The sequence below is a fragment of the Arvicanthis niloticus genome, chromosome 23 (assembly GCF_011762505.2).
Source record: "Arvicanthis niloticus isolate mArvNil1 chromosome 23, mArvNil1.pat.X, whole genome shotgun sequence".
NCBI lineage: Eukaryota > Metazoa > Chordata > Mammalia > Rodentia > Muridae > Arvicanthis > Arvicanthis niloticus.
Genome location: NC_133430.1, coordinates 35630850 through 35646694, shown reverse-complemented (window position 1 = coordinate 35646694; position 15845 = coordinate 35630850). Strand labels below are relative to the sequence as shown.

Here is a 15845-nt window from a genome sequence, read left to right as displayed (position 1 = left end):
CAACCATTGCTAGAGAGGTATCCCACCTGTCTTAGTTTGGGTTACTATTGTTATGATGAAACACCATGACCAAAGCCATTTGGGGAGGAAAGGGTTTATTTGGCTTACATTTCCACATCACTGTTTGTTATTGAAGGGAAGGAGGTCAGCACTGGAACAGAGCAGGAACCTGGAAGCAGGAGCTGATGCAGAGGCTATGGGGGTGTGGTGTGCTGTTTACTGGCTTTTTCAGCCTGCTTGCTTGCTTGCTTGCTTGCTTGCTTGCTTGCTTGCTTGCTTTCTTAGGTTTATTTATTCACATATTTTATGTATATCATGCACACCAGAAGAGGGTATCATATCTTATTACAGTGTGATGGTTTCTATATGCTTGCTCCAGGGAGTGGCACTAGTAGGAGGTATGGCCCTGTTGGAGCAGGTGTGTCACTGTGGGTATGGGCTTAAGACCCTCCTCACCTTAGTTGCCTGGAAGTGAGTCTTCTCTTAGAGGCCTGTAGGTGAAGATGTAGAACTCTCAGCCACTCCTGTGGAGTGTGGCCGTGTGGCTCTGGCTTTCTAAAATAGACGAGACTACTGCGACAGTTGATGCTGGCTAGCTGGTCCTAAAGAAATTAGTGGTGATTAAGAAGAGACCAGCATCACTGAGGTGAAGTTTTCTGGGAAGTGTTTTTTGAGATCACAAAGAAGCTGTGTTCCAGAGATAGCCAAGGTTGTACCTCCTGCAGCAGCTGTACTTGGTAATGTTTAAGAGTCACCCACGGGGTACTGGTTTTGAAGGCATGAAGGGGTTATGAAGAACAGCTTAGGCTTAGCACTGTGAGAGATCATGTGAAGCCATTGGTGAAAATGCAGCCTCATTTGCAATTGATGCCCCAGGACTGAAGGGGTCATGAAGAGAGCCTATGAGAGGCGATTGGTGAAGCCTAGTTGCAGCAGAAGACTCCAGTGCATTGGAGATGCCAGTACCATGAGATGGTCACCAAGAACAGCAGCAGCAGTGGAGTGGATCAACCTGAGCTTAGACTGTCACAGAGGGCAGAGCTGGAGAAGTGACACCAGCCCTTTGGAGGAGCCCAGAAGATCGTGTGTGGATTCCCAGACATTGAAACAAGAAGCTGTAACATTGAAGTTGCTTTGGAAACCCCAAGATTTTTGAAATGCCAGAGCCATAGGCTAGCTGCTGAGGAAAGCTGCTAACAGGGAGTGGAACCAGCCCAGGAGACAGAAGCTTGTTGCAGTCAACAAAGATGAAAAAGGAGTTGGAGGTCTGAAGACCGTTTTGACATCAGACTTGGAGATGCAGAGTTTGGAGATTGCCCAGCTGGCTTCCTGTCTTGTTTTGGGAATTAAAATTAAGTGATTGGATAAATCTCAGAAGAGACTTTGAACTTTGAACTTTAAACATTATGGAGACTGTTATAGACTATGGGGACTTTGGAAGTTAGACTAAATGTACTTTTTTACTATGCTATGGCTAGGTATGGCCCTCATGGACTCTGGTGTTTGAATAAACCTATGGGGGCCAGGGAGTAGAATGTAATGGTTTATATATGCTTGGTCCAGCGAATAGCACTGTTAGGAGTGTGGCCCTCTTGTAGTAGATGTGTCACTTTGGGCATGGGCTTAAGACCCTCCTCACCCTAGCTGCCTGGAAGTGAGTCTTCTCTTAGAGGTCTACAGATGAAGATGTAGAACTCTCAGCTCCTCCTGCACCATGCCTGCTTGGATGCTGCCATGTTCCTGCCTTGATGATAATGGACTGAACCTCTGAACCTGTAGGCCAGCCTCAATTAAATGTTGTCCTTATAAGAGTTGCCTTGGTCATGGTGTCTGTTCACAGCAGTAAAACCCTAACTAAGACATACAGATATTTATGAGCCACCATATAGTTGCTGAGAATTGAATTCAAGACCTCTGGAAGAGCAGTCACATGCTCCTAACCTCTGAACCATCTCTCCAGCCAACAGCCTGCTTTCTTATTGAACCCAGGGTCACCCTGTCCAGAGGTAGTACCACACCTACAATGGGCTGGGCCCTCCCACATCAACTACTAATTAAGAAGATGTCCTAAAGGCCCGCCTACAGCTCAGTCTTATGGAGGTATTTTCTTAATTTAGGCTCCCTCCTCTGATAACTCCAGCTTGTGTCAAGTTGGCATAAAACTATTTAGGGTGCCACCCTGTCCTATGGTTTCTGAAGAGTAACTTTATCCTCATAAGGGACTGCCATTTAAACTTTTTTAAAATTAGCTTGCCATTAATTCTGTTTCTTTCTGGCTTTTCATATGTGCTTAGTTTTTGGTTGGTCTTTTCTCTACACTTCTTCCCCTCCATTTCCCTAACCCTCTGTGATGACTTGTTGTGGTAACAAACTTGTGATAATGAGGGAGCTTCCCTCTCATCTCCTTCACCCTCACAGACAGTCTCCAGCATTTATTTGTACTGCAGAGGGCTGGTGATGGCTGGGGAGGCCAGGCTTGCCCTGTAGCTTCCCTACTTGGTGGCAGTGTTCCTAGTATGCAAGTTTCTTTCTCTTTCTTTATTTAAATATTAGTGTTAAGCTTTGTTTTGTCCTTTCACATTTTGGAGTTTTCTTTTGTGTCTGATTATAATAAGTGATTCATTCAAAATAGGTGTCTCTGTGGGTATTTTGGCTTATCACCAAATAAAAGGCTATGTGTTTAAAGAACAGATTTGTTCAGTTTGCATTTTCTTTGGCAATTGGTCCCCTTTAAGGTAGGTTTGACCAACTGCCATTTCAAGGACTTTTTGCATTGTCTGGTTACTTATTCTTTTATTCCTTTATGAGAATGCAGTAGCTTTTCCCCCTCTTTTGAATTTCATTTCTGAGTTATAAGACTTTAAATATTACCTCAGTAGATTTATCCTCATCTGGAAAGCAGCCAGTAGCAATGTGTTTCCTCAGATCAGAACTACAGATGATTATTTTGTAAGGCTCTGTGGCTGATAAACTAAGTAAGACCAAACTAGGATATAATCAGATCCATTTTTTTTTTTTTCCCCACGAGACGCGGGGAAACGGGACACGGCGGGACTCGAACCCGCGCACCAAGAGATGTTGCGCCCTCTGCGGGCGGGCGCCTTAAGGGCCGAGCCACCGGCGGTTCGCTAGATCCAATATTCTTATGAAAAATTTATTTCTTTAAGATGCTATATGGATATGCATAATTAAAGTCTACTTGCATAATAAAAATAGTCTTTTCTTTTTTTTTTTTTTTTTTTTTTTCTTAAGAAAGGGTCCTCGATATATATGCTTGGTCTGGAACTCACTGAGACCTGCATCTGCTTCCTGAATGGCAGAATCAAGGAGGTGTGCGCCACTGCCCTGGCATGTATTTCTTGAGCTCTTCCTATGTATCAGGCACTGGGTGTGCATTGTCTTATTTAAGCCTCAGGATAAGATCCAGAGATAGTGTCAGTGAAGCTTTACAAATAACTAATTTGGCAGGAGAAGCCACACACTTTGCTGACAAGAGACTTTGATTCCCAGTGTCATAGTGTTTATCCACTGTATGACATTGCTTTCTTGATGAGCACTGTAAAGATGGCATGAGAAAGGATCTGTTTAAGTCAGTTCTTTCCACCTACTAAATCGAGAGCATCTCAAGACCAAGAACAGAGAACCTTCCCAGTTTCTCTCCTGCCATGGTCTTAGTTGGTGTAGTAAGACTTTAAACCCCCTAATAAACATTTGTATGTGTGCAAGACTCAGATGCCTATAACACCTGCCCAGTTAGAATCTGAAGTAGTTACGTTTTGAACTAATATCAGTTTCAACTCGGTATCTTCACTATGTAATCATATTCCATTTTTATGGTGCTAAAAGTAGTATCTTTATAAAGGGAAGAAGAGAAAAACCTATTGAGAATATTTCTAATTGAAAAGTGTGTGTATGTGTCTGTCTGTCTGTCTGTCTGTCTGTCTGTCTGTCTGTCTGTCTGTATTCCTCAGTGGCTACTTCACTTTTGAGAGCAGAGTCTCTCACAGAACATGGAGCTTGCCTTTTTCAGCTAGACTGGCTGGTCAGCAAGGCTCCCTTCCTGTCATTGACCTGTCTCTGCCCAAGAGCTGGTGCTACAGACACACACCATCACTCCTAAATTTTTACATAAGTGCTAAAGATCTGAACTCAGATGTTCATTTTAACAAACCTTGAGCCATATCTCCAAACCCATAATTGAAGAACTTAGAAATGAGGCTGTTTTTGAATGATGAGATTTAACATCCACTAGGGCTCCATTTGAAATTCCAGGTAATAAAGGATAGTGTAAATGTGAGTGTGGTACTTAGACCCTATGGTGGAATTTCAGAAGCCTCTGCAGGGTGAGGTACTGCATCCCTTTCATCCCAGGTGAGATGGGTGTTCAAAGGCAGATTTGACTTCAAAGCCATTCAGGTGTGCATATTAGGAACTCTCTTTAAAAAGAAAAGAATGCCAGGCATGGTAGCCCAAGCCTTTAGTCCCAGCACATGGTAGGCAGAGGCAGGTTGATTTTTGTGAGTTCAAGCTTGGCCTGATCTGTGGAGTGAGTTACAGGCTAGCCAGGGCGATACAGAAGAGAGAGAGAGAGAGAGAGAGAGAGAGAGAGAGAGAGAGAGAGAGAGAGAGAGGAAGAAGAAGAAGAAGAAGAAGAAGAAGAAGAAGAAGAAGAAGAAGAAGAAGAAGAAGGAGGAGGAGGAGGAGGAGGAGGAGGAGGAGGAGGAGGAGGAGGAGGAGGAGGAGGAAGAAGAGGAAGAAGAGGAAGAAGAGGAAGAGGAGGAAGAAGAGGAAGAGGAGGGGAGGGGAGGGGAGGGGAGAAAGAAAGAGGACAAAGAGAAAAGCAAAGCAGAAAGCTCCTCACTTACCCTTAAATATTAGTGTTTGATTTCCAGTTTCCTGAGCCAGAAGTAGTTGGGTTATTGGGTTAGAAGAACTGCCTCAGTTATATGGGCTGTGGAGGACAAGGTCCAGATGATTACATCCATCATGGAAGGTTCTCCTTGCTGCCTTGACCCTATGCATTTATTAAAAACTAGCTAATCCCGGGCTCTCCATCGAGCTGTAGGCTCAGCTTCATTTCTTTATGCATTTGACAGGCAAATGGGAGAACACTTGCTAAAAGCAAAAAAACCTGTTAAACAATAAAACGAGTTTTGCCAGCAGGCAGTTTAGCATAGTGATTAAGAATATAAACTCTGGGGTTAGGCTTCATAGGTCCATTGCTCTGCCATTTACTGGCTATGTGAGACTAGGCAAATTTACTTTCTAGGTCTCAGTTTCTCCAACTGTACAGTGGGGATAATAGAAGTACCTACCTCATAGGATTGTTGCCAGGATTAACTGAGCTGACACATGTAAAGGGAATGTGTGAATTACTGAGTACTTGACAACCGCTAGTTATACAATAATGGGTGAAGAGCATTGGTGGCACCTTTCCTGTCTAAAACTTGGCTGTCCAGAAACCTAGTTAATCCAAAGAACCAGCAAGTCTGATTTGTTAGACCTCTTGAGAGTAAGCATTTTGTTTGCTCTGTATTGCCCTTGGTTCTCATGTAGCTCCTGCTTTTTTCTCATAAACTATTGGGCCAGATACCAATTGAGTGCCTTTTGTTCCAAATTCAATCTTCATCATCTTCTCTGCAAAAAAATGTACCCAGACCTTTAAATATTTCATTTGCCAGCTGGCAGAATGTTAACTCCTTGTCAATAGAGGAAGCTGGGGAGAAATTATGAGAGAGGTGTTACCCTTCTGGTTCTGGCATACTTGCTGAGCAGGCTCCTGGACAGTTTCTCTGGGACTGATTTCTTTAGCATGCCAGCCTCCTCAAACAGTGTCTATTCCTGGCAGGGCCTGCCATGTGCCTGGAGTCTTAGCCCCTCCGGGTAGGCTTCTCTGCATCCAGCTCCCACACTGCAGCCAGCTGTTCAGTCTAGGTTCTTGGGGCCCTCAGCAGGCATCAGTTTCCATTGGGACCCCTCTTGGGTGTTTTATGGACCAGTCTCCAGTGAGACATCCATGAACCGTTTTCCCAACACCCTGGAGTGCTTGTTTCCAGCGAATTCTACCAGCGTGGTAACTCGGAAATGGCTGCTACTCATTGAACCCCAGCCATGCCCTCTTCATTAGGGTTTGGATCTCAGCCTTCTGATTTACTTTTGAGGTACTCTTATCTCTGCCCTTGGGTGGCAGCCACTCCTTGTATTTATTACTTGTATATTCTTTAATACTGAATATACAAGTGTACAATATATACTTTAGCCCCTTGTTAAAGTTCTTTATATTCAACTTTGCCTGTTTTAAATGACTTTATGGTTCTCTTTCTTGGTTAGACTCTGATACAGCTAGTTAATTGTTCATAAAGTGAAGCATCACCAAGGCTGAGCAGTCACCCTGGTCTGGCATAAGATCCAACAGTTTAACTGGGGCAAAGGGGTGTGCCCCTGTAGCTCCAGCAATGCTGGAGGCTGAGGCAAGAGGATTACTTGAGCCTTGAAGGGCCAACTAGAGCAACATAGCAAGATCTATGTCTTAAGAATCAGTCCAGTGCCACAATGCATGGCAGCTGACCTTTAGTGTCTGCTGTGGAATCCTAGGTGTAATGAGAACTGTGAAGAACTGAAAACCCTGTTATTTGATACATAGTCTCAGATACTGCCAAAGCTTTCTATTTTTCCAGAACTGGAAATTTTGATTTTTGTATGAAATCTTTCAAATGTTATTTTGTGACTTAAGTGTTACACATTATTAACCCATACTTGAGTTGAGGGAGCCTCAGGAGGGGTCCCACAGTTTCCTCAGCTGTCGACAGACAGACTGTAGGGACTAGGAGAGGAGATAAATGCACATGACAGAGAGCAATAGACTGAAAAGCATTCCAGGTAATTACAGAACCTTAAAGTGCAGTGTTTAAAGCCACTCAGCAAAGGAGAAAACATCTTTTAAAAAAATATATTTAGGGGCTAGCAAGACAGCACAGTGTTCTTGCAGCATGTGTTCTTGTTTGGTTCCCAGCAGCCACAAGGTGGTTCACAACTATCCCTAACTCCAGTCCTGGGGGACTATGCTGCCTTCTGGCCTCCACAGGTACTAGGCATGCACCTGGTGCACATACACACATGCAGGGAAAGCATTCATATGGATAAAGTAAAGTTTAAAATATTTAAAATATTTGTATTCTTTGAGAATTTTATTCACTGTATTTTGATCATGTTTGCCCCTAATTCCTCCCTGATCCACCGTCACCTGGAGAAACCATCTTAATGATGACATTTAGGGCATTGCACCCTCTGATTCAGCCAGAGCACAATAATTGTAATGGCTTATACTGAATTACATGCCAGTTCTGTGTTGATTTTAGTAGTAACCCTGACGAGGAGGAAACTGAGCTTCAGTGGTTAGTAAATTTAGAGCTGTTTATATTATATAGTCTCTAGTTAACTTAGCAATTAAAAAGTGTGCATGTGTGTGTGAGTGAGCGAGCGTGCATGCGTGTGGGTGCCCACAAATGTAGAAGGAAGTTACTGGCTCCTTGGAGCTGGAGTTACAAGTGTTCGTAAGTCTCTGCTGTAGGTGCTGAGATTCAAAACTTCCCAGGCAGAGGAGCAAGCACTCTTAACTGCTGACCTCTCTCCAGCTCCCAGGAATTTTTGTTGTTGTGCTCAAACTTTGTTGATGGAATTGCACATGTGTACCAGTGCCTAATTTTATGTGGTGTTGGAGATAGAACCCAGTGCTTCATGCTTGCTAGCTACCTTCCCAGCCCACAGTTAGCAATTAAGAATAATTTATGTGTATGAGTGTTTTGTCTGCATGCATGTCTAAGAAAGTGTCTGATGCTCTGGAACTGGAATTACAAATAGTTTCGAGCAGCCATGTGGGTTCTGGGAATCAAACTTAGGTGGTCCTCTAGACGAGCACACAGAGTTCTTAACTGCTAAGTCACTGTCTGCTTCTAGCACTTTAGGGTGGGGGAGCCTGTTTATAGTCACTCACAGATAGTGTGTGGGAAACTTAATATAATGTGTGTAGAAAGAAAAGAAAATGATATTTTCCTACAGCCTAGTAGAATCACTAATAACATTTTGTCTTAGGGTTTCATTGCTTAGGTGTTAACAGACACCATGACCAAGGCAACTCTTAGAAATGAAAACATTTAATTGGGGCTGGCTTACAGTTTCAGAGGGTTAGTCTGTTATCATGGTGGGAAACATGGCCGTCAGATGTGGTGCTGGAGAAGGAGCTGAGAGTTCTATGTCTTGATCCACAGGCAGAAGGAGACTCATTAGGGCCTAGCTTAAGCATACGAATCCTCAAAGCCCACACCTACAGAGACCTACACTGACACACTTCCTTCAACAAGGCCACATCTCCTAATAATCTCCTAATAATGCCACTTCCTGTGGGCCAAGCATTCATTCACACACATGAGTCTGAGTCTATAGGGGTCATTCCCATTTAAATCACCACACATTTTTTTTTTTTCCTTTTTCTGTCCTTGTCTGTCCTGGAACTCAGCTGTGTAGACTAGACTGGTCTCATACTTAGAGATCAGGCTACCTCTGTCTCCTGAGTGCTGGTGTTAAAGGTATTTGCCACCACTGCACGGCCTTCTGTTTTAATTTTTAACATGGTTGAGTTGGTGACATATGTATAATTTTATATTTTCCCTTTTGTTGGGGAATTATTTCCTTATCATTTTCTTTTATTGTTCAAATTTAATATAGCCATTTTCAAATGTCTTCACTACATTTATTATACTGAAATTCATGTGTATTCTTTTGTTTTTGACATGATAGATTGAGTGAATTTTTTTTATGTCTAAAACTGTGGCCATATTTCATCTTTTAAGAATGGAATAACAAAGCTGGGTGGTGGTGGTTCACAACTCTAATCTCAGCACTCGAGACACAGAGGCAGGTGGATCTCTGTGAGTTCCAGGACAGCCAAGGCTACACAGAGAAGCCCTGTCTCAAAAACAATGGAATAATGGAGCCAGGTGTAGTGACCTGGCTCACCTCTTTGGAGGCAGATGCAGGTGAATCTCTGTGAGTTGGAGACCAGCTTGGTGTACGTTGTGAGTTCCAAGACAGAAGGACTACATAATGGAGAGACCCTGTCTCCAAACAAACAAACAAAAAGAAGAAAGAGGAGGAGAAGGAGAAGAAGAAGAAGAAGAAGAAGAAGAAGAAGAAGAAGAAGAAGAAGAAGAAGAAGAAGAAGAAGAAGAAGAAGAAGAAGAAGAAAGAAAGAAACAAACAGAGGGAGGAAAAAGTAGAATGATGGGTCAGAGGGCATAAATGTCTCTAAGAAGGTTCTCAATATTTTAAGAATATATTTGTCCAACAAAGGCAAATGACACTTTATTTCCAAAGTATTATTGTTCATTTTAAAAATAACTTTGATTAGAAAAAAAGATACTTTCATTGTTTTAGTCTGTTCAGTGGACTTTATATATTGCTAGTACATTTATTGCCTATTTTTTCCAACTTCTCTGCTAGTGGCTTTCTGCTTTTGTTTTTATGGTCATCTGAAAGAATCTACATAAGATTTTTACTTATGTTCAGTTCTTTTGTTTGTTTGTTTGTTTGTTTGTTTGTTTTATTTTGTGTTTCAAGACATGGTTTCTCTGTGTAGCCCTGGCTAGTCTGGCTGGCCTCAAACTCAGAGACCTGACTGCCTCTGCTTCTGAGCATACGCCACCACCAACTGGCATATTTAAACATAAAAGTTTAGAAAGAGCCGGGCAGTGGTGGCGCACGCCTTTAATTCCAGCACTTGGGAGGCAGAGGTAGGCAGATTTCTGAGTTCGAGGCCAGCCTGATCTACAGAGTGAATTCCAGGACAGCCAGGGCTACACAGAGAAACCCTGTAAAAAGTTTAGAAAGAAAAACAGATTAGTCTTTTATTTCAAGATTGGAGAGAGTGGTGTTAATGAAGTACATGCTTAGTATTACTTCCTGGAAGACTTCATTAATCTTTATGAATCAGGAAAGAGAAGGCTTAGCTGCCCCGACTGCTGTTTGTTTAAGCTGCTCCAAGCATTTCCCTACTCTTAGAAGCTCTCTGTGCATGAAGCAGGTTATGTCGAAGGTAAGAATTAGCAGAGTCTCTGGAGTGTGCCAGCATTCTGTTGCTGTGCAGTGACAGGAGCAGTGCTTGCTTAGAGAGGACACGGAACATTGGGAGGTTCATACAGCTGCCACTTAGAGCCCGGGAGCTTTGGAGCACCTTTCTTTCTTTTCTTTTCTTTTCTTTTTTTTTTTTTTTTTTTTTTTTGGTTTTTTGAGACAGGGTTTCTCTGTGTAGCCCTGGCTGTCCTGGAACTCACTCTGTAGACCAGGCTGGCCTTGAACTCAGAAATCCGCCTGCCTCTGCCTCCCAAGTGCTGGGATTAAAGGCGTGCACCACCACCGCCCGGTGGAGCACCTTCTTTCAAACAGAAGAACCTGAACAAAATTTAGATCTGAGTTACTAATATTAATGGCAGATCATGTAGAAACATCTCTTCGAACCATCTTTGTAGAGTATGGAGAAAAGCTTTGTTGTTTGAACAAGAATTATTCTGTATCCCTTGATAGTTCTTCAGTGCTTGGATCGAGTCAGTTTTGCTCTAACAAATTTACCTTTTTTTTTTTTGCACTGTTGATGCTTTGAGTACTAAAGTGGGCTTAGACACAAGGATTGAGACAGGAATTTTCAGTATCAAAAGTTTCTAAAAGCAATGGCTTGTATTTGTTTGAACAGAATCATTTGTTAACTGTTTTTATGAGCAGGAAAAGAAAAACTATTTAATTTTCTTGCTGTCTGCCAAGAAAATTAAACAGACTTCAAAGCTTTGCACTGATAGTTAATGACATTGAATGCAAGCTGTTGTTTTAATTAATACAGCTGGCTGATTCTTCAGCCCAGTCAGCTACAACTGTGAAGTTTTAAAATGAGGCAGCAAAGCCAATGGCACTGCACAGTTCATGCCTCTCTTGAGAAAATAGTTCATTACTCTGACAGAAACTATTGCTTGGGGAGCTCTCTTCCCATCTTGAAATATACCTGGAATTTGTAGTTCTTCATTTAAATACACTCTTTTAGTGATTTGCCACAGGCAAAGGAGAGAAGCTGCCAGCACTTTGTTAACTTTGATAAACACATAATTTGAGATTGAGTCCTTGGTTGTAAATTATATGAGAGAATATAGCCATACATACAGACACCATGGAGCCATTATTTCTAGGCTTGAAATAAATTATGTTGTATCTAAAATGATTCTGGTGGTATGCTGGCTAGTTTTAATCAACTTGACACAAGATAGAGTCATCAGAGAGGAAGGAGCCTCAACTGAGAAAATGCCTCTGTGAGACTGGGCTGTAGGCAAACCTATAAGACATTTTCTTAATGATTGTGGGAGCATCCAGCCCATTGTGGGTGCTGTGACCTCTGGACAGGTGGCCCTGGGTTCTATAAAAAAAAAAGCAGGCTGACCAAGCCAATAAGCAGCACCCCTCCATGGCCTCTGCATCAGCTCCTGCCTCCAGGTTCCTGCCCTGTTTGAATTCCTGTCCTGACTTCCTTCAGTGATGAACAGTGACATGGAAATGTAAGCCAGATAAACCCTCTCCTCCCCAGCTTGCTTTGGTCATGGTGTTTCATCAGCAGTAGTGACCCAAACTAAGACAATTAAATATTTTTTTCTAATAAAAATTGTCACTGCAGCTCATGGCAGTGGTGCTTATGTTATTTGGCTGTCCTTTCCAGCAGTGTTGGTCACTGTCAACTGGCTCATGTAGAGTTCAAGCTGCATGCTAACACTATAACTTGCTGCTCATTCTTGTGTGTGTGTGTGTGTGTGTGTGTGTGTGTGTGTGTGTGTGTGTGAGAGAGAGAGAGAGAGAGAGAGAGAGAGAGAGAGAGAGAGAGAGAGAGAGAGAGACTTGTGGGACACTTGTGGGTGCATGTGACATGTGGGTGCTAGAGGAAGACACCAGATGTGACCAGAGAGTTCTCTCACTCTCTGCCTTACTCCTTTGAGACTGTGTCTCTCACTGAACCTGGAGTTAGGCTGGCTGCCAGCAAACCCCAGTGATCCTTCTCTCACTCCCCACAGCATTGGGCTACAGGCAGGCACATAGCCATGCCCAGCTTTTTACGTGGTTACTGGGATTTGAACCTGGGTCTAAATACTTGTACAGCAAGTTTCTTACAAGAATTCATATCTTTGAGACTTTAAGCCTAAATTGTCAAATTGTGGTCCAAATAAATATAGCAATTGACATTCATGCAGGTTTAGGGAAATGCACTCCTTGCTCCTGTTCATCAATAGTAACTCTTCCTGTATCGTTACTGATTTTCTCGTTTTACTTTAAGGGTTGTGGTCTCTCTGGCAGCTGATATTTGTAATCCCAGCAGTTGGGAGACTGAGGTAGGATTGCTGTGTGTTTAAAGCCTGCTTAAGCTTGCAGTTCCTGGCCAGGTCAGTGGAAGACCTTACCACTCCCTGGAAGAAGTTAATGTTCTATGAGGGAGGAAGAAGAAACATTCTCTTTTCTTTTTTAAATTGTTATTTTGTATTTTATGTGTATGGGTGCTTTTGCTTGCATCACATGTATGTAGTACGAGCTGAGACCAGAAGAGTGAGCCAGATTCCCTGTAACTAAAGTTAAGAACAGTTGTGAGCTGCCAGGTGTATACTGGGTCCTCTGGAAGAGTGCTCTTAACCGCCGAGCCATCTCTCTAACCTGAGACGTGTTTTTCCGTGGTGCAGCCACTGGTAAGATGTTCAAGATCTATAAGCAAACCCTCACCCATCTGCAGTAAGCTACCCTCACAAACTCACTGGATCATTAAGCAAACAGTCACCCGTCTGCAGTAAGCTACCCTAACAAACTCACTGGATCATTTAAAAAAGAAAAAGACATGGAAGTGGCAGGGTGGCTAGTTGGAAGAGGAAAGGAGACAGTGGGACTGAAATGGGGGAGGGACATATGCTCAGATTACACTAAATTCCATGTTGGAGCCAGTTGTGGTGGCACTCTCTGGTAGGATTTGCTGAAGGAGGCAGAGACAGGAGGATCACGAGTTTGAGGCCAGCCTGGGCTACACATTTAAATTCCTGCACTGCTGGAGCAGTGTTTCAGTGCCATATGAGACTCATTACTTTGTCTGCAAGTTGTTCAACTAATAAAACTTAGCTATTTATAAAACAAAAAAATGGACTGGGGATGTAGTTCAGCTGGTAGAAGGTAGGAAGCCTTGAGGTAGGTCCCCAGCACTGCACAGAACCAGGCATGGATCTTATGTCTGTAATCTCAGCCCTTAGGAGACAGAGGCAGGAGGAAATGCAAGGTCATCCTTAACTAGTTTCAACTTTGAGGCCAGTCTCGAGGCCAGGGTACACAAAACCCTGACTCCAAACAAAGAAGCAAAGAATCATGATCTTGTGTTGCCCAGGTTGCCTCAAACTTCTGGGCCTAAGTAGTCTTTCCTGTGTCAGCTTCCTCAGAAGCCTGTGTACCCAGCTTCTGTCTTTTAACAGGCGTTACTCACGAAGCCAACCATTTTTCATGCTTACTGGCCATTTCAACTGTTGGTTTCATGGATAGAAAATGTTCCCTAATCATCAGTTGGTCTTTCTTTCTTTTTTTTTTTTTAATTTTATATTTTATTTACATTTAAGATGCCATCCCCTTTCCACATTTCCCCTCCCTAGAACACCCCTGTCCCATGCCCCCCTTTCCTTTTTGCTTTTATACAATTTTTTTAAATGTTAATCAAAGGATTTATAAGTTTGGTAATGCTCAATCAGAAGCATAACCCAATACCCAACCTAGATATAAAAACTATCTTTGACTGGTGGAGACAGGTGAACATCTGCCTCCATGCCCCCTCTCTCTTTCTCTCTCTCATCACCTAGCTTCTCCTCTCCTTCATCTTCTCTCCTTGTTCCATCTCTTCCTCTCAGTACTCCTTCCCACTTAGCTCCTCCTACATATCACTCTTCCTGTTAAAGTAGAACTTTTCTCTCAAAATATAATTAGAGCATACTTATTCCTAGTTGTACCAGTGAGGTACAAGATAGTCCTAATACCCAGTCCATCATTTTGTTGACTAACCAGAACCTCTGTCGTCTCTTGTAACTAAAACACTTACTTTTGATCCTGGCTTTTTTGGCTTTAGAATGAATGTCAGCTGAAAACCATCTACTCAGATCTTTTCTCTCAAAGTAAATAGCCAGGATTGGCTATGAGACTATAGGTCTTCAACCCCATCAGAAATCCAGAATGACTGAGTTATCTGAAGTTATGGGAAGCACTAAACATAACTTCTAAAACTCAGCCAATTTATAGAGACCGCTGAACACCTGAAAAGCCCCTATACTACCGAACGTTGGAGCATCAAATCTTCAGCCTTCTGGCCCAGAATCATCTGACAGACCTTAGTGATGCAGAATTACTAAGGGCTGATTACTCTGTCTAGGCAGATATAATCAGTCAACTATTCTGCATGTGTGTCCTTTTCTGGACAGTAATTTGTCTGTAGATGGAGAGAGGCAATTCTTGCCTAGTGGCTGTCACCACACAACTGGAGTAACTCCAAGGATGCTCAATTTCTTCTTAGAATCCACGACAGGAAGCTGTCAGGAGCAGACAGACAGATCTCTAATCAAAATGAACATTAATATATAAATATTTGTAGCGTCAGTTCTATGGACTTCCGATGTTTTGAAAACCAACTATCCATGTAAGGTAACCTGGATTGTTGTCTGTACACTCCTCTCAGCTATTTCTAAATAAAATATGGAAAACAATAAACTCAAAACCATGAATTTGCTATAGTCCCTTAATTCATAGGTTAACCGTCCCAAATCAGTTAAAAAAGTTAAAAAAGGTCTGGGTCTAGGCTTTGTATTCCTAAATGTGTTATACAGGCACAATGCCCATGAGAGTATCAATATTCATCTCATTTTTATATTAATAAGAGGCTTGTACCAATGAAAACCTTAAATTTGAAATCAAAGTAAATTTTGTACCATTTAAGAAATTATAACTTCATCTTGATAATAATTATACAGATTTCTACCAATAGGTTATGGCTATGCAATAAGTCCTAGCTAATCCCCCCTGTTCCAACAAAACCACTACTTTTCCCTAGAAAGACAGACCATTATTAACCATATTAGTCCCCAAGCTCAGGGAATAGGGGCGCTGACTCTTCTTTAACTTCTTCAAGCTGATTAAGGGCGTTGAGATTTTAGAAGAGGGGTGGGGGGGAAGAGTAAGTTGATAAGCCTCTGACGATGTGTCTTCACTGAATCCAGATGGAATTCCAGGACATCGGAGGTTTGGGTAGGTCTGCTCAGTATGCTTGATGAGTAGATACACCAAGGCTGTGTATTCTAAGATACTGCCCGAGTTAGAGCGCCTGGGATCCCCACTTCCTCTGGGTTCTTGGAGGTTGGGGGCAGAGCTGCCACCCAAGATCTGCTCAGTGCTCTGGCCCAGACCGGAAGGGCTCAGTTGGTCTTTCTAATGGTTTCTTTTATTGTTTTTCTAGGAGCGGCTGAAGCTGGTGACTGTGTTGGGTGCTGGTCTTCTCTGTGGAACTGCGCTGGCGGTTATCGTGCCAGAAGGGGTGCATGCACTTTATGAAGAGGTTCTGGAGGGTGAGAGAGACAAGCCTTACTTGAGACATGTTGGCAGAAGAATTCATGGAATTTCTTCTGGATATAGTTTATGTTTGTCCTGAAAGAGTGTTTAAGAGATGCCTTTAGACATTGTGCACATCCTTAGTAGTTTTGTGAATGTCATATTTCATGAACACTTCCTAATATTTGTTTGCAATCATGAGTAATTTC

The 15845-nt window shown here is 42.5% G+C and overlaps 1 protein-coding gene across 2 annotated transcripts in view; it reads left to right on the top strand.

The window, feature by feature from the left end:
- Window positions 1-15845, top strand: part of Slc39a9 (solute carrier family 39 member 9) — a 40097-nt gene that overhangs the window by 7348 nt on the left and 16904 nt on the right. For both annotated transcript variants that reach the window (XM_076921838.1, XM_076921839.1), the window contains exon 2: window positions 15545-15653. In XM_076921838.1, coding sequence (XP_076777953.1) covers window positions 15545-15653 — 109 coding nt within the window. The remainder of the gene's footprint in view (window positions 1-15544; window positions 15654-15845) is intronic.